General features: G+C 35.1%; 2 protein-coding genes across 2 annotated transcripts in view; both read left to right on the top strand.

Moving 5' to 3' along the window:
• The window catches only part of LOC123533418 (uncharacterized), a 283,937-nt gene that overhangs the window by 55,123 nt on the left and 202,774 nt on the right, over positions 1-26,040 (top strand). The window lies entirely within an intron of this gene.
• On the top strand, positions 902-24,002 carry LOC123548723 (uncharacterized). Its single transcript, XM_053546084.1, has 7 exons — positions 902-973; positions 9,149-9,280; positions 11,020-11,230; positions 12,583-12,772; positions 14,047-14,095; positions 20,889-21,091; positions 22,142-24,002. The coding sequence occupies exons 1-7, from the start codon at positions 911-913 to the stop codon at positions 22,449-22,451; spliced, it is 1,158 nt and encodes a 385-aa protein (XP_053402059.1). The 5' UTR covers positions 902-910; the 3' UTR covers positions 22,452-24,002.

A 26,040-nucleotide genomic window follows, 5' to 3' on the forward strand; every position in this document is an offset into this window, starting at 1 on the left:
ACGTCGGTGTAGGTTCCGGTGACGCTGCAGTGCATTCTGGAGGCAGTGGTAATAAGTTTGAGGGTGCTGATGTTTATTCTTGGGCGTCAGTGTTAGTTCTCTGGCGGTCGGAATTAGTTCCAGAGGTGTTGGGTTTAGCTCTGGGATGAAGACCTAATGAATGGCAAAGTCATCTACATTATATAAGTCAGTTTGTATGTTTCTTGGGTGCAAGAATGACGTAATTTGGCCATATATGAGGCTGTAGGACCAAAACTATGTTTGTTAAGGTTTAAAGTGGGCGATGGTCTAGTGGTAACACTCTTGACTGTCAATCCAGTGGTCTGTGTTTCGAATCCCGGTCCAGGCACTGGAAATTTTTGAGATGCTCTTGAGTGTCTCCCACCTAACTAAGAGGTCTGATTCATTAACAGTTTTAATTTTTGAACTTGAAACATAATATTTCATTGCTTATCATGTGATGTAATTTTTGTAACAATTATCATTATTATTATTATTATTATTATTATTATTATGTGTGGTATTTTATAGCTGCCTGGCTCTATATTTCATTCTGGAATTAGCAATTTAGTGAAGTAAGTACTAGTTGGAAATTCACCACTAAATTCCATGCACAGTTGAGGGTGGCTGTCTATGAATGGAAATAGAAAAAAAATGGATCCTGCATGCCCATATGAAAATGGTATTTTTTTGTGTCTGGAAGGCTATTTGATAGGAAAAATGACACCTTATGTGCCAATGAAAGTTTTAAGAGGGTCCTACACTGTCATTTCTTACAATGTAAGCCTATGGGAAAATTAATAGCAGTGTCTGACCAATTAAGTAAAGTCCATTTCGCGAAATTGAGTCCATTCCCACCAATAAATTGTAAATAGCACGTAATTCAGATAGAACAGCACCGGATATAAAAATGGCGACCTCCATGCAAATTGATCATTTTTCCAATAATCTTGAAGAATTTCTTCAGTCAGATGTATGTATGCATTAATATGAAATTAGGCGCTGCCTATCTGACGGGAAAACCTAATCATACAGATTCTTTTTTTTCTGCATAAATTGTTCTTTCTGATATTTTCAGTTATGACAGTAAGCCTGATGGTTTTGCTCTTGTTGTAAAAATAACAAAGGAAAATGTTTTGAAATGTTTTGTTTAAATGAACGTAGATCTAATCATTTCTTCAAATGTGTCAAGACTAGACAGACAATGGAAAATAGTGTTCATGAGTTAAAGATAATAGTGATATTTGGGTGCACAGAATGGAAAACAGACACTTCACCCCGATGACATTTCACCCCATGACAATTCACCCCTGTTTTGGATGACATTTCACCCCGATGTCACTTCATCCCAAAATTTCATTTTTTTGGAAGTGACATTTCACCCCATTTTCAGATTTTGATATATAATGTTACTTTTTGCCATGTTGAAAAATGCAGGAGTGCATCTATTAATAAAACTCAATTGCTAATTTCAAGGTTGATTATATGGACAGTTTTATTTATTAATGATTATTCTCTTTCTTTTGTTATTTAAACAGATATATTCTGACCATAAATAAGAAATTAAAAGATAATTATGCAACTTAGAAATGACTTAAAAGAAATGAATTTCAACTGATTAAAGAAGTGCAATTAACAATTAATATGTCACTTGAAAATGACATAAAAGAATTCAAATTCAATTGATTAAAGAAGTGCTAGGCAACCAATTAGTGACTCTAAATTGAGTAAAACATAATCATGATTGACCACTTACTGATCAATCAATTAAAGATTATCAGTTTTTCGGGGATAATCCGATTATTTCCATGGTGCTTTTGAAGTCTTTTGAAGAATTTCTGATCAAAGGAAAACATGAAAGAAACAGTGAGTAATTAATATCCTAATAGTGTAGCTTTTTATTGTAAATATTCTTAGATAAAATATTTTTTTTAAAATCAAACAATAATTCTATACCAAAAATAGATTGCAATTAAAAGTGAGAGAATTTAATTGGTTCTGATTATTATATATACTGTAGACTTATTTTCTTAGTTTCATGTCTTCTTGAAACTTTGAATCTGAATTATTGGTATACGGAATATTTATAATAGTAAACATTGTGTATTTAACCTAAGTTGGAATATTTTCTGAATTTAATATCAAATTATTAATAAAAGTGCAATTGTGGACAATGTCTGACAATGATTGTGTTGTTTGTGATAGGGAGGTTACTGCAAAATGTGAAGCTGTAACATGTGACGTGGCGCCATAGACTATGTGGCACAGGTATGTTATATTAGCTTTGTTACGAATAATTTTTTATAACGGTAGTCATTTCTTTATGAATACTCCTTTGGGATATTTAATTTAAATTAATTTTTTTTAAATGAAACATATCAACCAAATTATAGTGAGCCAATAGTTATAACCTTGATAACATATATTTGATAAGGTAAGAATAGCAGGGTGATGTTTTGATTTAAAGTTTAATGCCTTTTTTATTTTTTATTTTTGGTCTTTGATATATTAATATATATAGATTTTAATGAAGATATGTTTGATTGATATTGATCATTTCCACTTATTTTAGATGTTAGAAGTTGGAATATATGCAAAACTGACAGTTAATTTGACTGTTTTTAATTTTATGTTGTAATGTAATGGGAAATTGTTATAATTTCAGGGTGGCACCGAAAACTGAACACAAAGGCAGGCAGAGGGAAGGTCAAGGCCTACCGCCTTCTGGAGATCCTCCTTGTAGAATCTAAGTTGGTGAATCTAGAAGTGACCAGACTTCTTGAAGGAAGTACATCCCGTCGATGTCGTCTCAGTGACGAATGGTTGTTTGATTTATGGGATCAGTATGATAACCATGACATTGTGTTAAGAATTCCTTGGAAATGTGGGAACGTATTATGGACAGTTTTAGGTGATAAGGAGATGTATTGTGACCAACATTAACTGTGCCACTGTGTCTGATGAAGTTTGAAACTTGCCCAATTGAGTTGTGATAGGTGTATTATATATTTGCTATAATGCTTGCTATGTGAATAAGTCATGTAAATAAATGTATTGTTTTTTCATGTGATTAATGAATATCTAAATAAACCAGTAAACATCTTACCCAGTTGTAATTTATTGTCTAGAAGGTATATTACATGAAATACTATTGCTTGTGTTTTGAATACGTTTTATGATATCTACAGATATCATATCTATACAGATAATCAATTGATTGGGGTGAATCAAGAATTAGTTTGTTGAAATTTCCAAGTATTCATTAAATGCAACAGTAGACAAAGTATTGAAATCAAAAGAAATAATTCCCTTAAAAAAAAACACTCCTATTAAAGGAAGATAATTACAAAATTTCATAAAAAGTAATAAAATACATATTTCCAACATAGATACAACTCTATGTATAAATGTTTAATTCCTTAAATGAATCTGTAACAGAATATGTAACAGAAGACTGAAACATGTCATAAATTGTTGCTAAAATGTGTTTGACCATCTTTAATGATATTAAATGACATACAAAGGCAACATCTGAAATGATCCATTTACATGTCATCAGACTAAATAATTGTCTGTAAAGATGATTAAAATCAGTATATTTTATATATACTCAAATAAACAGCTTTTATATAGGTGACATGTCATATATTTACATTAAATTTTTACAGTCATAATTTTCACAAAATATCAATAGACGAGATAATAATTGCATAAAATAAATTATGTAAGTGTATAATAATTCAGTCTATTAAACAATATAATAATATGATTAAAAGAAACAAAAAAAAAAAAAAATGGGGGTGATCTGTCATCTTCTATTTTGGGGTGATTTGTCTCTTTGGGGTGAAATGTCATCCTATTTTTTGGGGTGAAATGTCATCGGGGTGAGATGTCTGTCATTCCACAGAATCGAGTCCCAAAATGCACCCATACTGGTACTGATGATAAACCCGGACAGAGAACGAGGTTTTTTTTTACCTGTAACTTTTTTTTTATTTCTGCAAATTGTTATCAATGGTTGGTATCAAAATAATGCTTAACATTTGCTGAAAACTTTACATAATTCAATTTTATATTTAGTAAGCAAACTCACACGAAGTGAGGACCTGAAAGGGGTACATGTATGTAAAATGGGGACTGTACGAACGTTGATAAATTCGACCACTTTGTCATTTACAAAATTTTTCTCATAGTATTATATATGCTGCAACAGTCATTCTGGATCAAATAATGAAAAGTGACCCAATGTCAGGCCTTTATGTGTTGACAGTGAGTAGTGTTATTTCTAGAGCTCAAAAAGGGCAGGGTGCTGTCTAAAAGGGGCAGGGTGCTGCCCAAAGGGGCAGAGTGCCGTTTTAAACTGGAAAGTTACCGCAGCAGTAGTTACATTTCTAGGTGTTTATAGTTATGTATTCATCACCTCATACATTTATGATTATTGTGCACATACTTTTAAATTACATAATAAAGTGGTAAAAGATATGTTCCCAAAACCAGTAACAGAGTTTACAAAGGGTTTTACATTACTTTATATATTTTTTCAAACCATTAATTGAAGCCTTTTTCTTATAAAATGTCACCAAGGATGTCAACTTATTCATATGAGTATGATATAATATTTAGTGGAGGGCTTTTATATGTTATATATAGCTTGAAGCCAAGATCGTCTTACAACATAAAAAGGTCAGTTTCAGGTCACATTGTAAACTAATATGTATCAAAATTCATGTCATATTAATTAGGTCTTTCATCAATATTTCAATAACAGAAAAATGCTAGAAATATTTGTAAAAAAAAATGTATCCAAAATGTAGTACTAACCGGATACTGGAACGCATTCGGAATGTCATGTGAAAATCGTTTTTGCTCAGTTTACTTGACTCACTAAAGTAAACCAGACATAATTCCTCAAATTATGATGTTACTTATCATAAAAAATAACACTGATAGTCAGCTTTTTTGAAGGAATTATGGAAAATTTGCATACGACATCAGATGTAATTAGAATCGTGAATGGATATTCTAAACTTATTTTTGCTTCCGAAATTCTTTAAAATTTGTGGATTTTCAGGTTGAAATTAAGGTAGGATCAGACTGCAAAGATATATACTTATTATATTAAACAATGGTCTAATTTAATGCTTGCTAGAAGAAATTTTACAGGGCACTTTTCACGTGCTCGGTAATCAGCTGGCCGCTTACGGATAATTTATTTATTGGCGCTTTTTTGACAATACACTTAATCAATACTCTATCAATTAATCGTAACACCTCAATGATTCTCGTCACCTGTGTGCACTTGCCGTGACCTAATTTGCTGATCAAATAATCGGCGAGGCATGTCTACAGGATAAAGGGCGGGATTTAGCAGAAGATCAAAAGCAGGAAGGCACATTTTAAGGGCAGCGTGGTGGCAGTTAAAAAGGGCACGGCGGGGCGCCCCGCTGCGTGGCTCTAGAAATAACACTATGTGACCTTTACAGCATTGAAAGTGGAATGCAGACGTACAAAACAATTTCCATGATATTTTTAGCTCACCTGAGCACGAAGTACTCAAAGGTGAGCTTTCTGGATCGCCCTGTGTCCGTCGTCAGTCGTCCGTCCGTCGGTCGTCCGTTGTCAACATTTTGACAGTTAACACTCTAGAGGTCACAATTTTGGCCCAATCTTAATGAAACTTGGTCAGAATGCTACCCTCAGTAAAATCTTGGACGAGATCGATATTGGGTCATCTGGGGTCAAAAACTAGGTCACAAGGTCAAATCAAAGGAAAAGCTTGTTAACACTCTAGAGGTCACAATTTTGGCCCAATCTTAATGAAACTTGGTCAAAATGTTCCCCTCAATAAAATCTTGGATGAATTTGATACTGGGTCATCTTGGATCAAAAACTAGGTCACCAGGTCAAATCAAAGGAAAAGCTTGTTAACACTCTAGAGGCCATATTTATGACTGTATCGTCATGAATCTTTGTCAGAATGTTAATCTTGATGGTCTCAAGGACCAGTTTGAATCTGTGTCATGTAGGATTAAAAACTAGGTCACCAGATCAAATCAACGGAAAAGCTAGTTAACACTGTAGAGGCCACATTTATGACCATATCTTAATGAAACTTGGTCAGAATGTTGATCTTGATGATCTATAGGTCAAATTCAAATCTGGGTCAGGTGGGGTCAAAAACTAGGTCACTAGGTCAGATCAAAGGAAAAGCTTGTTAACTCTAGAGGTCACATTTATGACTGTATCTTCATGAAACTGTTAAAGTCAGATTGTTAATCTTGATGATCTCTAGGTCAAGTTCGAATCTGGGTCAATCATGTGGGGTCAAAAACTAGGTCACCAGGTCAAATCAAAGGAAATGCTACTTTACACTTTAGAGACCACATTTATGACCATATCTTAATGAAACTTGGTCAGAATGTTATTCATGATGATCTTTAGGTCAATAGGTAAGTCAAGCAATACAGGGCCTTCATGGCCCTCTTGTTTTAATTTAAGCATCTACAGGTACATGTTTATAAAGGGTGAAAATTTGCATTAGTAAGCAAAACCCTTAAAAATCATGTACACGATAACTATAAGTTGATAAATATCTTCAGATCCTGAACTTTCAAGATTGTTTACCATGAAAAGAACCGCGATGTTTTTCTGTCAAAAGACTGTAATTATTTCATCGGAAATGCCAATAAATTGAAAATGAGGTCAAAACAAAAATGGTGTCGAAATAGGTGTACGTAAAATTATGGGGTACATGTATGGTGATATATTCACTTGTTGATATAATCTGGTCAAGCAGCGCCAACGACCTGCTGTGTTAGATAGGAGGGCTACAGATTGTCCAACACATTGTCATTATAAACAGTGTTGTTTCAGTTGTGTCATTCTAGAACCAAAATAATGTTCATGAGCTGGTGATTTTAGTAATAGCTCTCTATATGGGGTCTCAGAATTTAGACCCAGAAATGCACCAGAGGCCACCATTTACATACCTATATTAGTAAAACGCCTAGGGGGAGACCCCTAAAACCCATTACATTTGGGATATACCCCTTCCATACCTACCCAAGTCCTGCAGTATGCACTTGGATAGTTACGCCTTCACTGTCAACTTGTGTCCCAAGGCCAAAAATCATTGATCCATGCTTGTGAAAGTTCTTTTATTTCATGTGTTTTCAATGGTTTTAGACAGTTTTTACATTAAGCCCACTTACGGTCAAGCATAACCTGGTGATATCAGCACAACTTGATGATGAAAGTGTTCATGCATAATGCAAAATTTTATAATTTTCCTAAGTAACATAATCTTTTATAAAGAGAATATGAGCATTTCAATTAATAGGAAACCAGTCTTGTATGATTTTTGAAAAGTAGGCTCAACAATTTTATTTTATCAAATGTCATCTGAAAATGTTTTCTTGTGAAGGGTCACACATTAAACTGGATTCCACCTAACAGTCAGAATACACTTTTCAAAACTGGAATACACCTGTATTCTTTAAATTAAAGGTATTTTGAAGGGTTTTTGACACAATCCAGTCATATTTATTTTATAACATAAATAATTAACTTACTAAAGGAAAATTATTATTGTTATTATACCAGATTTATATAGCGCCCTTTTCATGATCAATTTCACGTTCAAAGGTGCTTTACATAGTTCAAATGCAGCCATACAGGGCGCATAATTCATCCTCTACTAGTACAGACACAGATTGATCTGACTAGAGGGACAGAGTGAGACAAAGCCCCCACTACAGAGAGATCAGATACAGGCTTGTCCGGCTAACTTAGCGTAGCGCGTTGCAAATAGACAGCCTGGTTCTTTAACGTGCCCAGTGTGTAGCACTAATACACACAAGGATTGCCTGGGTTCCTGACCAGTACACCTCTGGTTGGGTGGGAAACACTGAAAAGCGTTTCTGAAAAGTTCTGAGTAGCTGCCGGGGATCGAACCCCCGACCTCAGGGTTGGAAGGCCAGTGTGCAAACCACTGAGCTATCCATCCACCACAAATAAAATAAAATACATTTGCACAAAACTATTTTATACGAGATTAAAATTTGGCAAGCAGCAGTTCTAAAAGAAGGGAATCATGCTTAGAAAACAACAACAAAAAGGTGCTTAAGTAGAAAATATTCACAGGTCAAACAAATATAGGTTTACATTGACATATAAACATATGTTTGAATTAGTATATTTGTAAAACATTTTATCATTTTACTTGTTAAATATGTCAAATTGAAGCCACTCTTGTTGGATTTTTTATTGGTAGAATAATTTATCTTATTTATTAATCAATCAAAGGATGCTTGCTCTTCACTGCATAGCAGTGTTGGTGCGAGTTGTAATGTCATGGCCAGCAACAAAAACAACAAAACAGTAGAAAATATACTTACTTTGACATATCCATATACATGTATTATATTATCTGTAGACAGTAAAAGCCGTTTGTTTTCCCATATAAAAACATCTGCTGTTAGTCATGTGTCCAGTCATACAAATTTCTCCTTCTACTTTTGATGTAGGTAACATACATTAACTAAAACCCTTAAAGTTTTTCAGTATGGATCTCAACATGAGTGAATATTTTTGCAATCGAATAAGTGTACTAATTTGTGAGATAACTTAAGTCCATCAATGGATAATTTGGCTCTTCATAAGTAATATTTTCTTCTTAAAATTAAGTACAGTTGTATACATGAAACCAACAAATATTACCAATAATGTAATGTTGTTTTTTTAATTTTTGGTCTCTCTGACTAAGGTTGCTGTGTTCGAATCACTTGTCCCTCACAGCAGTTGGTTTGAAACTTTGTTTGGGGTCACATTTGGTGTAGATTAGAATATTCTTCATGTGAGGATGCAGTCCAGCTGGCAGATGGAAGGTGGATTGTTCTACCTTGTTCTCCTCGTGTCGGCCCTTGCCTAAAACAGTGCCCAGATGAGCAACTGGGAACTCCTTCTAAAATCAAGTGTTTATACATCTGCAAGTACAGGTGATTTTTCAAAGAAAGAAAAATCTGCAACTAAATCCTGGGCGCCAAATGTCACAGGGCTCAAACTCACCAGGTAATAAACTGTATGTGAATATATTCTTAAATTGTTACGATGATAGCAAAATGTCAAATTCCATTTATATTATTTTCAGTCCAGTGCATGTATGTTTTGCAATGGGTTTTATGGTAAAAGTTTTGGACAGCCAGTATGTAGCACATGTCACCTATTTCTCTTCTCGTCCGATATAAACAGAGATGAAGGGGAGGAGGATATCTACACTGAGGTAAATGATTGTGCATTCACTCCTACTACATATAAAGGCATAATTTTATATAAAGACATTGTAATTTTTAGAAAATAGCGACAGAAAACTAAAAATTATGTAAATATGGTAATGGAATGACCCAGCTTTTGGCTAAAATAATTTATATTCCCAACATTTTTTGCACTTGTTGGTAGCAGTAAAGTCTTTCCTGCTTCTAGTCATTGTTGTACAATGCAGTCAGTTATTAGCTCACCTGAGCACAAAGTGCTCAAAGGTGAGCTTTAGTGATTGCCCTGTGTCCGTTGTCGTCCGTCCGTCCGTCGTTGTCAACAATTTGACTGTTAACACTCTAGAGGTCACAATTTTGGCCCAATCTTAATGAAACTAGGTCAGAATGTTACTCTCAATAAAATCTTGGATGAGTTTGGTATTTGGTCATCTGGGATCAGAAACTAGGTCACCAGGTCAAATCAAAGGAAAAGTTTGTTAACACTCTAGAGGTCACAATTTTGGCCCAATCTTAATGAAACTTGATCAGAATGTTACCCTCAATAAAATCTTGGATGAGTTCGATATTAGGTTATCTGGGTTCAAAAACTAGGTCACCAGGTCAAATCAAAGGAAAAGCTTGTTTACACTCTAGTGGTCACAATTTGGGCCCAATCTTAATGAAACTTGGTCAGAATGTTACTCTCAATAAAATCTTGCACAAGTTTGAGATTGGGTCATCTGGGTTCAAAAACTAGGTCACCAGGTCGGATCAAAGGAAAAGCATACTAACACTCTAGAGGTCACAATTTTGGCCCAATCTTAATGAAACTTGGTCAGAATGTTACCCTCAATAAAATCTTTGACAAATTAGATATTGGGTCATCAGGGGTCAAAAACTAGGTCATCAGGTCAAATCAAGGGAAAAGCTTGTTTATACTGTAGAGGCCATATTTATGACTGTATCTTCATGAAACATGGTCAGGATTTTAATCTTGATGATCTCAAGGATCAAAAACTAGGTCACCAGGTCAAATCAAAGGAAAAGCTAGTCAACACTGTAGAGGCCACATTTATGACCATATCTTAATGAAACTTGGTCAGAATGTTAATCTTGATGATCTATAGATCACGTTCAAATCTGGGTCATGTGGGGTCAAAAACTAGGTCACCGGGTCAAATCAAAAGGAAAAGCTTGTTAACACTCTAGAAGCCACATTTATAACTGTATCGTCATGAAACTTAGAAAGTTAATCTTGATGATCTTTAGGTCAAGTTCGAATCTGGGTCATGTGGGGTCAAAAACTAGGTCACCGGGTCAAATCAAAGGAAAAGCTAGTTAACACTTTAGAGGCCACATTTATGACCATATCTTAATGAAACTTGGTCAGAATGTTAATCTTGATGATCCTTAGGTCAATAGGTCAGGTGAGCAATACAGGGCCTTCATGGCCCTCTTGTTTCAATAAAGGTGTTAAGTTTGCAATGTATTATTACTGTATATTATAACATGACAACCTGTATAAAATTAAATCACTGGTTGATAGTTTGTGTAATATGATTGGTCTGTATTCAACACATTTACTGGCCTAATAAGTCAAAAATAAAGATAAAACTGATAATTTCTGATGTCACGTAGTAAAACACTTACCCAGTATGGAATGGCTTCAGTCTCTGGCAATAGTTTTGAATATAGTCTGGCAAGCCATTCAGCAAGCGGATATTATACCAGATTTATATAGCACCCATTTCGTGGTCAACTTTTTAAGAAAGCAGATTCGGGAGATAGTGGCAATGAGGAGCCTGAGATGGCCCAGGATTTCTGTGAACACAGTCATCTACCGGCCAGCTCTACACATGTCAGGGCGTCACAAATCTCACACAAGATGGACAAACTGGCAGAGAGGATTGGCATGCTGACGTTACCCCGGGAGAGAGATCATGTGCCAGAGGGACTGGTAGATTCTTTACCTCCAGAAGGTAACTTCAAATGATTGCAGTCATGACCAGTAAACTTTGTATTTCTGAAGACCTCTGCAAGTTAATTCTTCCAGTTTTAAGCTTGATTATCCGAAGTATGGAGAGCTGTCCTACTCAACCTGGCGTCGGCATCCTTCGTATCCGCACCTTGGTTAAAGTTTTGATGCACTTTCTCTTTATTTCTGTAATTACTCGATGGATTTGTTTCAAACTTAAAATAGTTATTCCTCATCATCACCAACATCCTATGGCACAAGGGCCATAACTCTCACACCAATATTTCATGAATTATCCCCCATTTTTACTTAGAATTTCAGGTTAAATTTTTGATGCACTTTCACTCTGTATCAGTTATTACTAAATTGATTTGATTCAGACTTGAAACAGTTGTTCAACATCATCTCTCACATCATATGACACAAGGGCCATAACTCTTGCACCAATATTTCATGAATAATCTCCCCTTTTTACTTAGAATTTTAGGTTAAAGTTTTGATGCACTTTCACTCTATCTCAGTTATTACTGAATCGATTTGATTCAAACTTAAAAAAGTTGTTCCACCTTATCATCTGCATCATATGGCACAAGGTGCATAACTCTTGCACCAATTTTTCATGAATGATGCCCCCATTTACTTAGAATTTAAGGTTAATTTTGATGCATTTTCAATATATCTCAGTTATTACTGAATAGGTTTGATTCAGACTTGGAATATTTGTTCCACATCATCACCCACACCATATGACACAAGATGCATAGCTCTTGCACCAATATTATATGAATTATGCCCCCATTTTGCTTAGAATTATATCTATTTAGTGTTTTGATACACTTTATCTCTCTTATTACTAAATTGTTTTGACACAGACTCAAGCTATTGTCCAATTTCTTCATCCACCATTGAACACTTCAGTGACGGCTCCAGCTTCCTCAGATGTGCCCAGTTTCACTATCCAGCATTGAAATAGTAGAGCTTGCTGTCTCCTGTGACAGCTCTTGTTTGTGTGTTAGAGTACGTAAAGCTATGTCTAAAAAGGCATAACTATGCTTCTAATGACTTGGTTGTAAATCTTAAATTTCTTTTGCCATGAAGACTCGTATATAACCATTTTCAGGAGGTTTTGCCTGTTTGGTCAAAATGTGAGAAAATGCAGTTATAAAACACTTATAAGTCTCATTTGGAACATAGACTGGCAGATAATAAATATTTAAATACATAGGTTGAGTAAATTGTATTGTGCTGACATAAGTGACCAAATCTCCTACATTATTCAGAGGAAGTCCAAAAATTCTGTTGTAGTAAATATACAGCATAAACGTTCTTTAAATCTCCTTTTGTGGCATTTTATAGTTTTACTGGTTGTGTTCAAGTACCTGGATGATATTTCCCTGTGGACAGCTGGCATGGTTTGTCCTAGGTGGCAGCAGCTACTACAAGGGGAGACAAATGACTCGAAGTGGCGGGAATTTACAAAGCTGCGATGGCCATTGTTCAACCCTCATTACAAAGTGAAAAATTGGAAAACAATTTATACAAAACTGTAAGTAAATTAAAGCAAGTCAGACTACCATCATTTACATTTGTATAGAACATTTGTTCCTGGTTTGTCATCCCAACTCCAAGGAGTGATGCACCAGTTTCAAGTACTCTTCAAGTGGCCAAGTGGTACAGGTGTATTACTTACACATCACAGCTTTGGTTTTGCAATGTGTAAAATTTAGGGGTGTAACGATACATCGAACTATCGATGCATTGCGATACTAAGTGTCCCGATAGCATGCATCGATAGAAAAGTCACGATCCAATAACAATCGCCGATAGTTCCTTCAACAATCGATAGTTTCGATAGTTTTGAAATTTTAGTAAATACAGAAATAACCAAGAAACAGAGCCAGCTTTCATTTGCGGCTCAGAAAATGTTTACGACTCCATTACAATAATTACCCTCACAGAATTAAACTACCATAAAGGACTGAGAAGTTTGGGAGATAATTAATAAATTTAGTTTCTTAGAAACTTTGATTAAATATGTTTAAATAACCTGTTAATATTAGATGAGAAAATGTACTATGGACATGGAGAAAGAAGGCTACTTGTATTATACAGCAATCTGTTCGGTAGGACCCTTCATTTAGTGCTGGTACACCTTAATCCGATCCGTTAATTTTCGTCTTTTTCGATGCTTTGGGTTATTAAACATGTTGACATTCGCAACAAAATGGCCGATTCGTTTGAGTATACCTTGCATAGGTTTATTGTTTTACTTATTGTTCCAAAGCCAAGGAAGGCAAGAAATATTTATATTAGAATTATTTTTGTCCGTTTCAGCTGTACAAACATCTCAATGTGTGTTAACAGCAATTATAAACAGTGCCGTCTCTTACACTGTGTAACAATGCCAGTTGGTAGCTTTACTGTATAAAATATGATGGCCGATAACTATTGCAATAGTATCGCAATAGTAACCTGCAATAGAATAGTATCGCAATAGTTTTTAAGCAATATCAATAGTATTGCAATAGTCAAAATTGGCCTCAATAGTCACCCCTAGTAAAATTCATTCATGTGAAGATGCTATCCAGTCTGCTTGTAGGAGAGAAAAGATTTTGCCTAAATATTCCTGTAAATAATGTGCTATGAAAGTGTTTTGATATGAAAAACAGATAAGCATCACAAGATTGATTGATATTTCAGAAAGAGAAGCTCTTGTTCTGTGCTGAGATAAAAAGTAAGAAGTACATTGTATTGTTGTCAGCTTTTCAAGTTAATGAAAAATGTGTCTGACATTAATTGAAGTGTTTACCTTTCTTACAGGCTTGAGAGTTCTCCTTGTAGATATTGTCTGGAAAGTATGATGTTACAGGTAAAACATTCTTTTTATTCCCCCCACCCCACCACACACACACACATTAAGTTTTACTTGGGGGGCATATAGTGTTGTTGCTGTCTGTCTGTACATATATCCTGAAATCTTGTGTGTCCAACTCCTCCCACACTATTAGTCTGATTTGCTTCAAACTTTCACAGATCAACAAGCTTAATATGTGGATGATCATATAGGGAGGAAAATTTTCTGTGACTGTTTTTACGGCAGTTATGGCTCTTAGTTTTTATACGCCCGAAGGGACGTATTATGTTATGACGCTGGTGTCCGTCTGTCCGTCCGTCCGTCCGTCTGTCCGTCTGTCCGTTAGCAATTTAGTGTCTGCTCTGTAACTCTTCAACCCCTTGAAGGATTTCAAGGAAACTTTACACAAATGTTCACCACACCGAGACGATGTGCAGACCGCATGTTTTGGATGTCTCACTTCAAGGTCAAGGTCACACTTAGGAGTCAAAGGTCATATCAGTTTGTTTCGTGTCCGCTCTGTAACTCTTGAACCCCTTGAAGGATTTCAAAGAAACTTGACACAAATGTTCACCACACCAAGACGACGTGCACAGCGCATGTTCCGGATGACTTGCTTCAAGGTCAAGGTCACACTTAGGGGTCAAAAGTCATATCAGTTTGTTTTGTGTCCGCTCTGTAACTCTTGAACTGCTGGAAGGATTTCAAAGAAACTTGGCAGAAATGTTCACCACATTGTAACGATGTGCAGAGCGAATGTTCCGGATGACTCGCTTCAAGGTCAAGGTCACACTTAAGGGTCAAAGGTCATATATGACTTTGCTTTGTGTATATTGATCTGCATTGCAGTGGTCTTGTTTTTATTTGGCAGATCTCTTTTTTGTACTTACAATAATTTTTTTTTTTGAATTACTTCCCTTTTATGTTACTATAAATAGCTTATTTTGAAACTTTTTTATTATTAGCCGTAGGGAAAAACCGAGACCACTTTTCTGTGGTACAACATGGATGGTACCTCCAATTTTAAGGTGTATTTTTACATACCTATACCTGATAAGGATTTTTTTGTAGACTTTGATTTTTTTTTTATGGACTTAGATTTGTTTTTTGAAGTTTTCCTTTTGTTGTTCCAGTCCTTTGGGGCTACAACAGTCAAGTTCTTAAAATTTTGCTCCAATCCTATGATGTAAGCCTTCGGGCGTATATTGCCCCGCTTGGCGGCGCTCTTGTTGCTATATAGAATATAGAGAAAAATCTTATATGTCCAACTCCTCCCACACTATTAGCTTGATTTGCTTCAAACTTTCACAGATGATGTGCAGATAAATGAAGGAATTTTGTCTGTGATTATTTTTATTAGCTCACCTGTCACATAGTGACAAGGTGAGCTTTTGTGATCACCCTTCGTCCGTCGTCAGTCCGTCCGTCCGTCAGTGCGTCAACAATTTCTTGTCTGCACGATAGTGATCACCATTCGTCCGTCGTCAGTCCGTCCGTGCGTCAACAATTTCTTGTCTGCACGATAGTGGTTTCATTTATAATTTTATTTTAATCAAACTTGCATACAACTTGTATCACCATAAGATCTCAGTTCCTTTCTTGAACTGGCTAGATCCCATTATGGGTTCGAGAGTTATGCCCCCTGAAAGGGCCAAAATTAGCTATTTTGACCTTGTCTGCACAATAGCAGCTTCATTTTTAGCTCACCTGTCACATAGTGACAAGGTGAGCTTTTGTGATCACCCTTCGTCCGTCGTGTGTGCGTCTGTGCGTCAACAATTTCTTGTCTGCACGATAGTGGTTTCATTTATGATTTTATTTTAACCAAACTTACACACAACTTGTATCACCATAAGATCTCGGTTCCTTTCTTGAACTGGCCAGATCCCATTATGGGTTCCAGAGTTATGGCCCCTGAAAGGGCCAAAATCAGCTATTTTGACCTTGTCTGCAAAATAGCAGCTTTATTTATGATTTGATTTTTACCAAACTGGCACACAACTTGTATCACCATAAGATCTTGGTTCCTTTCTTGAACTGGCCAGATTCCATTATGGGTTCCAGAGTAATGGCCCCTGAAAGGACCAGAATAAGCTATTTTGCCCTTGTCTGCACAATAGCAGCTTCATTTATGATTTGAATTTAATCAAACTTGCACAAAACTTGTGTTGCCATAAGATCTCAGTTCCTTTGTTGAACCGGCCAGATCCCCTAATGGGTTCCAGAGTTATGGCCCCTGAAAGGGCCAAAATTAGCTATTTTGACCTTGTCTGCACAATAGCAACTTCATTTATGATTTGATTTTAACCAAACTTGCACACAACTTGTATCACCACAAGATCTTGGTTCCTTTCTTAAACTGGACAGATTCCATCATGGGTTCCAGAGTTATGGCCCCTTAAATGTCCAAAATTTGCTATTTTGGCTTTTGCAGCCATATAGAGACTTCATTTATGGTTTTATTTGATACAAACTTCCAAAATATCTTCAACAACAATAAATCTTGGATTCCATGACAAATCAGATCCATTCGTAGTTTCCAGAATTATTTTATATCTGATTACCTCCCCTGATTGTTGTCAAAATGGATTTATATCAGTAAGTACTTACAGGACTTATTTGAAATTTCATTATTGTCATTAGTTGGACCGAGCCAATCAGGGTAGATAACTATGGACTGATTTTATGTCAAATTACCTCCCTTTATTTTTGAAATTAAAATGGGTATATCTCCGTAACTAATGAAGATACTGATCTGAAATTTCATTTATGTTAACAGATTTATTTGGCAGATCCTTCTTTTGTTAACTTACAATAATTTTCTTTTGAATTACTTCCCTTTTATGTTACTATAAATTAGGGCTGTCATCGATAGAAACGATATCGATGTATCAACGATATTTTTTGGTCGATCGATTATCGATTCCCATTTTCAAAAATCGATATTTTACAGAGAGAAAAAACAACTGTCTAGATAAACACTCAGACCCTCTAAAACAACTTTTTCTGCCTACAAAAATGTGCCGAAAGTAACGGAAGTTGTCAAAAAAGGTCATGTCTAAACTTGTACCGTAGCAGTCTTTTCCCACTAGCCGGCACTACCTATATGGGTAGAAGTAAAAAGGGCTCAACTTCAGAATCTATTTGCAAAAAGTTACGTTGTCCCGTCTTGAAAGGTCGCTTCGTTGTTTGTGCATGTAAAAACATAGAGTATATATACTGTTTCTACGTCAATCTCGGCTTTTTACTTGTTCGCGTATAGCTGATCACTCAGTAAAAGGTACAGAATTTAGCTAGTGCCCGTGACAATAACAATCAAAGATGGCCGAAGAGGCCGGCTTAAATAGTGGAAAAACAGTCAAAAGACGGAAGGAAAAGCTTTGTTTGGGTTCGTAGAAACACAGGGTGTTGCTTAAACATGCCTTTCAGTACAACAAACAAACAGTCAAACACTACAAATTTGAGGCCCATTGAAAACTTGGGCAAAGTTAAAAAAGAAAACAAAAACAAAAACAAAAAAACAAAAACACGCGGTGCCAGTACCGAATCCGAATGTAAACTTATGTAAGGTTAAAATTAAGACAGGGTATGAAACAGGCTAAAAATAAATAAAAACATTGTAAATAATTAAATAAATTAATTTAATAAATAAATAGACATCTGTGGAAGAGAAATGCAGAATTTTAGCTGTTTGAAACCCAACTCCAGTGCCTGGTATTATAGTTTACTAGGTTGTAAAGTAGGATAAATGCAAAAGAGGAGTGAAGGCACAATGAAGATCTATAAAAGATTTCATTAATTTTCATTTATTTTATTCATTTCATAGATACAAATACAACACAATCAAACAGTAATATAAAAAGTAGGCAAAAAAAAAACAACATAACATTAACAAGAAGGTATATAGCATGCCCATAAACAAAGAGATTGTTAATCTAACATAATAATCGATATATCGATGTATCGTCGATATTTGTCTTCCGATATATCGGTATCGTCGATATGCAAAAGACCCAATCAATGACAGCCCTACTATAAATAGCCTATTTTTAGTAACTTTTTTATTATTGGCTGTAAGGAAAAACCGAGACCACTTTTCTGTGGTACAACATGGCTGGTACCTCCAATTTTTAGGTGTATTTTGACATATCTGTACCTTGTAAGAATTTTGTTTTTCTTTTTGGTTAAATTTCTTTCCTTTGTTGTTCCTGTCCTTTGGACTTAGATATTTTTTCTGAGGACCTTCTTGTCCTCAAGTGCAATGATAACAGGTGAGCGATATAGGGCCATCATGGCCCTCTTGTTTATTTGATTTTAACCAAACTTGCACACAATTTGTATCACCACAAGATCTTGATTCCTTCCTTGAACTGGCCAGATTCCTTTATGGGTTCCAGAGTTATGGCCCCTGATAGAGCCAGAATTAGCTATTTTGACCTTGTCTGCACAATAGCAGTTTCATTTATGATTTGAATTTAATCAGACTTGCACAAAACTTGTGTCACCATAAGATCTTGGTTCCTTTCTTGGACTGGCCAGATTCCTTAATGGGTTCCAGAGTTATGGCTCCTGAAAGGGCCAAGATTAGCTATTTTGACATTGTCTGCACAATAGCAGCTTCATTTATGATTTTATTTTAACCAAACTTGCACATAACTTGTATCACCACAAGATCTTGGTTCTATTCTTGAACTGGCCAGAATTCATCATGGGGTCCAGAGTTATGGCCCCTTAAAGATCCAAAATTTGCTATTTTGGCTTTTGCAGCCATATAGAGATTTCATTCATGGTTTGATTTGATACAAACTTCCAAAATATCTTCAACAACAATAAATCTTGGATTCCGTGAAGAATCTGTCAGATCCAGAGTTATTTTATATCTGATTACCTCCTCTGATTTTAATCAGAATTGATTTATATCAGTAAGTACTTATAGGACTTATTTGAAATTTCATTATTGTCATTAGTTGGACTGCGACAATCAGGGTAGATAACTATAGACTGATTTTTTGTCAAATATCTCCCTTTATTTCAAATTAAAATGGGTACGGTATATCTCCGTAACTAATGAAGATACTGATCTGAAATTTCATTTATGTCAACAGAATGGACTTGGACAATCAGTGAAGATACATATTGACTGAATTTATGACAAATTACCTCCCTTTATTTTATGTAAACCAATATATCTCAGCAGCATCTAATGAGATTGGTTTTAAATGTTATTTAAGTCTTCCAGGGTAAGGAATAGTCATGTTAGTACAAAAATGCAGCATTTGAACCTAGGACCCTTAAACTTGGTATTGATATTGGCCCTGACTAGGTCAAAAGGGACTGTTACAAGAAAATGTTTATCCTGATGATATTTAATGTGTATGCCTATGTGCTCTATGTCAAAACTTGATTTTGTCATTTTGAGCAATGGTACTCAGGTGAGCGATACAGGGCCATCATGGCCCTCTTGTTGCAGTTATGGCCCTTTGATAGTTTTTGCTTTATATAGGATGACACAGTATGTAAGGGAATCCGATATTTCTAATTTAGTAGAACTTTGTCCCCTATGTAACTTTAGGTCTTTATAGAACTTGGTCCACCATGTAACATTCTTTTAATCTGTAGACCCTTGTTCTTTGGAATTTATCTTAGAAGGGAGTGCTTCGCACAAGTCAGAGTTTGTTTAAAAGGAAATTCTGCTTCCTGTAAAAATTTAAGAAATGACATAATGTGTATAATATAGCCATTAGTCCTTCATGAAGAGTTGCCAAGAACATATATTTATTGTCATTTTACATTTGGTTAATAGTCTGCCAAATGTCTATAAAATGAACAAAATCAGTAGCTGTTTTCTGTATGCCAATAATAGTTCTGTCAAATCATGTACTGTAATTTCATTAAATATAGATTCATAGATTGTAATAAGGCTGAAATTTGATGGATAACACTGAAGACGCATCTGTGTCCCAATGAGTTGTATTATACACTAAATGGCAGCGGTGGGCCATAAGTGGTTATTAGCATGACTAAACCTTAAAATTGCACGAGGTCAGTATAAGCTCAGGAGTGCTAATGACCATGTAAGGAATTTGATTTCCTTTGAATAAGTTCTTTATCATATACCAAACACATTCCTGGCAGTCCAATATCCAGTTATTTTGTCCACTTACAATTAATAAATCGCTTCTAGTTATGTGCCTGGATTGCATAATTCTATCCTAATCGGTTTAATTCTGTTTATACTAAGGACTATAATACAGAAATAGATTTTATTCTGCAAGCAGTAAAAACAAATACCTCTTATGATATACCTTGGTTGTCAGTCTGGATGTAATTTGATTGAGACTTATAAAAGGACATCAATAGTTGACATTTTTTCACAGAGTTTTAATGAGCAGTTTTAAGCTTTCATTATTGTAAATCTAAAATAAATATTTAACGGAATTATGTTAAACTGTGAAATCATTTCTATTTGTGTGGGGGACTAGTATTGTTGGATTTCATCTATTAAATCCCATAGAATCATTTCCCTTTGAAGTAGCCATTGTGGTTGAAAACTGGAAATTTTAGGAGAACAAAATGTAATGATTTAGCTGTATATCTTAAGATGAATATGAGGTATACTAGACATGAAAATAACTATTCTTTCAGGCTCAATTGTAAGATTAATTAAATAGTTATTGCTCCGTCATGGGACTCTGTAATTCGGAAACAATTACCAGGGATATTGGCTTGATTTGAAGGTATAAAAATGGTTATAATTACTATATAAAAACACTACCATTTCAATAGCTAAATTTTCTTTTCTTTTCAGAGTACACCTCCTATAGAAGAAAATTCCTGGAGACATCGTAGGTTGAGAAGCGAACTGAAAACTCTGAAATCAGATCCACCAGAAGGTATTCGGGCTGAGCCCCTGGATCGGCATTGTTGTCATTGGCAGGCTTCCATCACGGGACCACAAGGGAGCCCGTACGAAGGTGGCCTGTTTCTTCTCTATCTACAAATTCCAGACAGGTGAAAACACTGAACATTTCTCTTTTTAAAGCCTTGAATATTTTGCACCATAAATACACTTTAACAAATACATCAAAAAGATTTGCATTTAAGAATTACAGAAATTTATCTGTTTCGTTTCCTAATATAGTCAGTGAGAGCTTATGGAATGTTTTCATTACTTGCAGAAAGATAAAAGAAATATATAAATAAATGACTGATTTTGAAGGTCAGGCCTATTTCATATGCTATTGCTGGGATTGTGAATGAAACATCAAGAGCTCTCAGACAAACAGTAAATTTAATGCTTATGTCATATAAAGGGTTTGTAGTAAATTCATTCCTATTCGTCTTGTTTAACTGAATAGTATAGAATGGATTTTGTTGAACGTCTTGCACTGTTACTGTAAAACATGTTGAGTATACAATAATGTCATCAAATGCAATTTGGCATGTAGACCGTAAGCTAGATTTCACATTTAAAAAGTGTGCCAAGTTTGGATAATGCCATTTCAGATAAAATCAAGCTGTTGAATATTTTACAGGCTAGCTTTTCCATTCCTTAACTAATATTGGTTGAACGTTTTCATTTTCTGGTGAATACCTATAAGCTACTTAAGCCAGAATCATGAATTTATTTAATTGACCAGTACATGTAAACTGTATAATTAAGTGGATGGGGGCAGTGGAAATATTTGCCTTTTCAAAAAAGAGATTTCAACATACCGGTATATATTTTTTATATACAAAGAATCCAGTTTGTCCGGAAATTATAATATTTTTATTCAATTTTCTAAAACTGATATCCGTCTTGTTTAAATGTTTAAATTAATGTGGCACTTGAAAACTTATTTGAAAATGAAGCCTATGGTGAAAATAGGAACAAACTTTTTACACACCCTTTAGGTTCCAAATAGTCCTGGACTGATTTTGTTTTTAATATAACTTGCTTAATATTTAACAAATTAAATCATCTAGACGAAATTTATTGAAGATTTCAGAAAGTCCATGTAGGTCATGTTATAACATATTTCTTTTCTCTTATATTAAATTCTTTTCTTTGTTTTGCAGTTACCCTATGAGGCCGCCAAAAGTACAGTTTATAACAAAAATATTCCATCCAAACATCAGTCGTCATGGAGATGTGGGACTGGATTCCATTCACTACAACTGGAGCCTGGCTTTGACAATATCTAAAGTTCTCATTAGTATACAGTCTTTATTAACGGATCCATATTGTGATGTGTGCATGGAACCAGCAATTGGTTCATTGTACAGTAAAAATAGACCAGAATTTGATAGGATATCACGATTATGGACATGGAAGTACGCTATGCACGATTTTCTCATGCCAATGGAAATAGATCTGAATGGATTATAGTTATTTTTTTATTCTGGTAGAGGGATTGCAATTTCCTACTTGTATGTGTACATGTAAGGTTTTATTATTGTGTGTGAGGTGTCAGAATTTTTCTCAGTTTTGAGGGACACACTCAGTATTTGTAAATTATATTGTCCTATATCCAAAGTTTTAAAAATGTAGATTTACCTGTAGTGTCCAGCATGATTGAATTCATATAACAATTTTCAGTGGACACATTTTAAATGCTACATGTACATGTATCAGTATGGAAGTTGCAGCCTCACTATTATTTTAGGGTTGTGCAATTTAAAAATTGTTATGTCTTAAGTGGTTATTTGTGCTAGAAATGCATAATCAATTATATTTGTCTTTTTATTATAGTTTTTAACTTGACTACCAGATGGTAGAGTTGTTACAGTTACTAGAGTACATTTCCTTGGCTCCAACTAATGCATTTATAGCCACTGGTATTTTCTTTGAAACAGATGAGCAGTCAAGATTTTCCTCATACAAAAGCAAGGCCAGGTTGTTTGGCATTTTTTACATTTGGCTGTCAATTCTTTAACTTTTCTACTTCATCTAGGAATTAAAAAAATAGGGTTTTTTTTTGTGAATACTGATTTACATAAATTTTTCCTGAACAGTAGTAAGTTTTCAAACAAGAATAACTTGTAAATTCTGGTGAACCATTCAGTATTGCTATCCTCGACAGGACAAAGTACACCACTTACCATAACTTGGCTTATAGGTTATAACTCTAATTTTGACCAGTCTTGGAAGCATTCTTGCCATTGGTTACCCAGGTTGTGCTCAGAAACAGCCAATTAGAGGCTGGAACTCTGAGGCTGGTGGGGTCTCCATGGCTGAGGTCGTTGACTTCTAATCACTTGCCCCTCACTGATGCGCATTCAAGCCTCACTCGGGGCATTGAAATCCTCATGCGAGGAAGCCATCCAACTGGCTGATGGAAGGTGGCTGGTTCTATCCAGGTGCCCACCTGTGATGAGATAATGCACAATGGGGCACTTGGGGGTCTTCTTCCACCATCAAAGCTGGGAAGTCGCCATATGTCTTACAATTGTGTTGATGCAACATTAAACCCAACAAAAAAATCTAAGGTTGGTCTCCAAGCTCTTGTGTTATAACCTTAGATACTGGCCTTGCTTTTCGAGAAACATTGTTGGGTTGAGATTTAAATACCTCAAAATTTCAGACTAGAGCTCTGTCACTTTTGAAAGAAACGAATCTGTCTTGCATATTAAATTGATCTGCAGTGAATTTTGCTGTACAGTAAAATAACTAAATAAGGATGTGAACTAGTTGAACATCTGATAATCATTTAACAAAACCAATTAAAATCAATTACTGTATGTTTTCTTCAAAAATTCAACAACCATAGTATTTTGGAAAATTAGAAAATTCCAGATATTGTGGTAAAAGCATCTGCAGTTCGTAAATTGATCTATGTCACTTGTACAAATGATAGCAGTGGCAGAACAATAACATTGATCTGCTATTACTAGTATCTGTATATCATACAAACTTTACAAATAAATGTTTTATATTGTTTCCCTACGTTTGTTTTACTGGAAGAAGAGAGCTATGAAATACAGCATCTCTCCAAATCTTAAGGCTGTATGGAATGAACATTTTAAACAACAGAAAACTCAACTTTGATTTCCAGTGGGGTCAAAGGTCAAGTTCAATGACCTCGAGACTGAAAATGGTTTCTGCTAAAAAACTGGGGAATGCGTCTTCAGCCATCAAGTTGCATAGGATGATCGTCTGGTTACCTCGATAACCTCTTGTATTGGGGGTCGTAAGACAGTTGAGTAAAGGTTATACTTGTCATTAGAGTGAAAATGGTTTATGCTTACTTGGAAAAGCTATTTAGCAAGGTCATTGGCATCTACTCAAAGATACTGCCTGGGAAATTACAGCTTATTTTTGATGCCATACCTTTGTCCTATTTGTGTAATGGTGTACATGTTATAATCATCAGCAAATCTTCACTGTCGTCACATCTGCCCTATTTACAGGCCATTTAATGGGTTTAAAAGACAACTTTTTAAGTTGGTATATACTAAAACAATTCCAACGCAATCTTTTTGCAGTAGAAATTGTCATGTGGTATGAATGCCAGAAAATTTAGCTCGGCTGTGCTCGTATATTTTTGTTGAAGGCATTGAATCTGCTTCACCACCACCAGTATGTGTATGAAGCAGCCATTCGGCTAACTTCCCAAACCTGACCGTGTTCCAATTTCAATTTGTCTTCAGCAGTCACATACTAGCAGCACTGCTATTTTTGCCAGCTGCTTAACAAAGGGTTGCCTATATTACTGACCTGTTGCATCTCTGCTCTCTATGTAACATACTCATTTGGTTTGCTTTGTATGGAGATGATGAAACTATCAACAGTGAAGCAATTTCATTGATATAAAATTAATGGTTTGGGGGCGAAATGTCTGTTTCTTGGGTACATAGTGGTAAATTGAATTTTTAACTTTCAACTTCTGGAAACAAGATAGAAATTTATATTTGGATTTAGTTTCGTGAACTGAAACAACCATGAAATGCATGAAAATTTAATTGGTCACTGACAAATAATTATCTGATAGTACTAAAGGACGCCAGTTTTATCCTTGGGCAAGGCAAAGGTTTCTTGACCACTCAACAGAAGACAGAAATCCTGTGTGTACGTCTGAATATGTGGTGAAGTTGTCGTTACTTGTCTAGTACAAAATCAAAGAATACAAAATGAGAGAACTGACCACAACAACAGAACACAAACATCCAATTTAGGTTTCAGTATCGGTTTACTTTCAATTTACAAGACATGATGTATATACATTGTACAAATGAGCAAAAAGAGAACTTTTCTGAAAGTGTTACAGATAAAACTTAAAATTGGCAAAGGTTTCAAGAAAACCAACATGGTAGTGCTAATTAAACAGCTTCCAATAAAACCCCCTTTAATGTATTAAAGACCTCTATCTTGCATGCTTTAATAACTCCATCGTGTACAAGGGAGCATGTAGTAGCAAACCTAATGTACAGTCAGACACAGTTTTTAATTATAAATATCATAGGTGACACACCAGTGTATTGAGGCTTCCATAAAAGATCAATGTTTGTAACTACTGTTATAACTTGTTTCACTATTAATGTGATTATTTAATACAACACTGAAGTGGTATTTCCAGTTTTAGTAACAGAAATTTAGTACATAATGTATTGCCATGGCACCTGGTGTTTTCAATGCAATAGCAGAAATTATAACAAAAATACCTTGTCAGTAAAAACTGTATGAAGAGTTTAAAATTGTTGACTGTATTTAACCCAAGAAAATCTGAATATTCGGTAATATCAGGAGAAAATGGTATATTAATTTTAAATTGGCTGGATATTGATCATTAAACCAAACGAGTGTTAATACTATAATTCCCAAGATAAGCCTGTTATAAGCTTGTTTATTGTATAAAACCCGACAACATACTGCTACACTCAGTAACTCTATTTAAGGCAAGATTTGTATCGTTCTATTCAATAGATCACTATTTCCTAAAAGTTGATCATGCTTCCTTCCCTTGCTTGTACATATAAAT

This window comes from Mercenaria mercenaria, chromosome 6 (genome assembly GCF_021730395.1).
Source record: "Mercenaria mercenaria strain notata chromosome 6, MADL_Memer_1, whole genome shotgun sequence".
NCBI lineage: Eukaryota > Metazoa > Mollusca > Bivalvia > Venerida > Veneridae > Mercenaria > Mercenaria mercenaria.

Bases quoted from the DNA above. Each gene is read 5' to 3' on its own strand.
- LOC123548723 (XM_053546084.1), top strand. From the start codon at position 911: ATGGCGACCTCCATGCAAATTGATCATTTTTCCAATAATCTTGAAGAA. The intron at 9,281-11,019 runs GTAAATGATTGT...CAACTTTTTAAG, and splicing joins AGGAGGATATCTACACTGAG to AAAGCAGATTCGGGAGATAG. The intron at 11,231-12,582 runs GTAACTTCAAAT...GGCATTTTATAG, and splicing joins AGATTCTTTACCTCCAGAAG to TTTTACTGGTTGTGTTCAAG.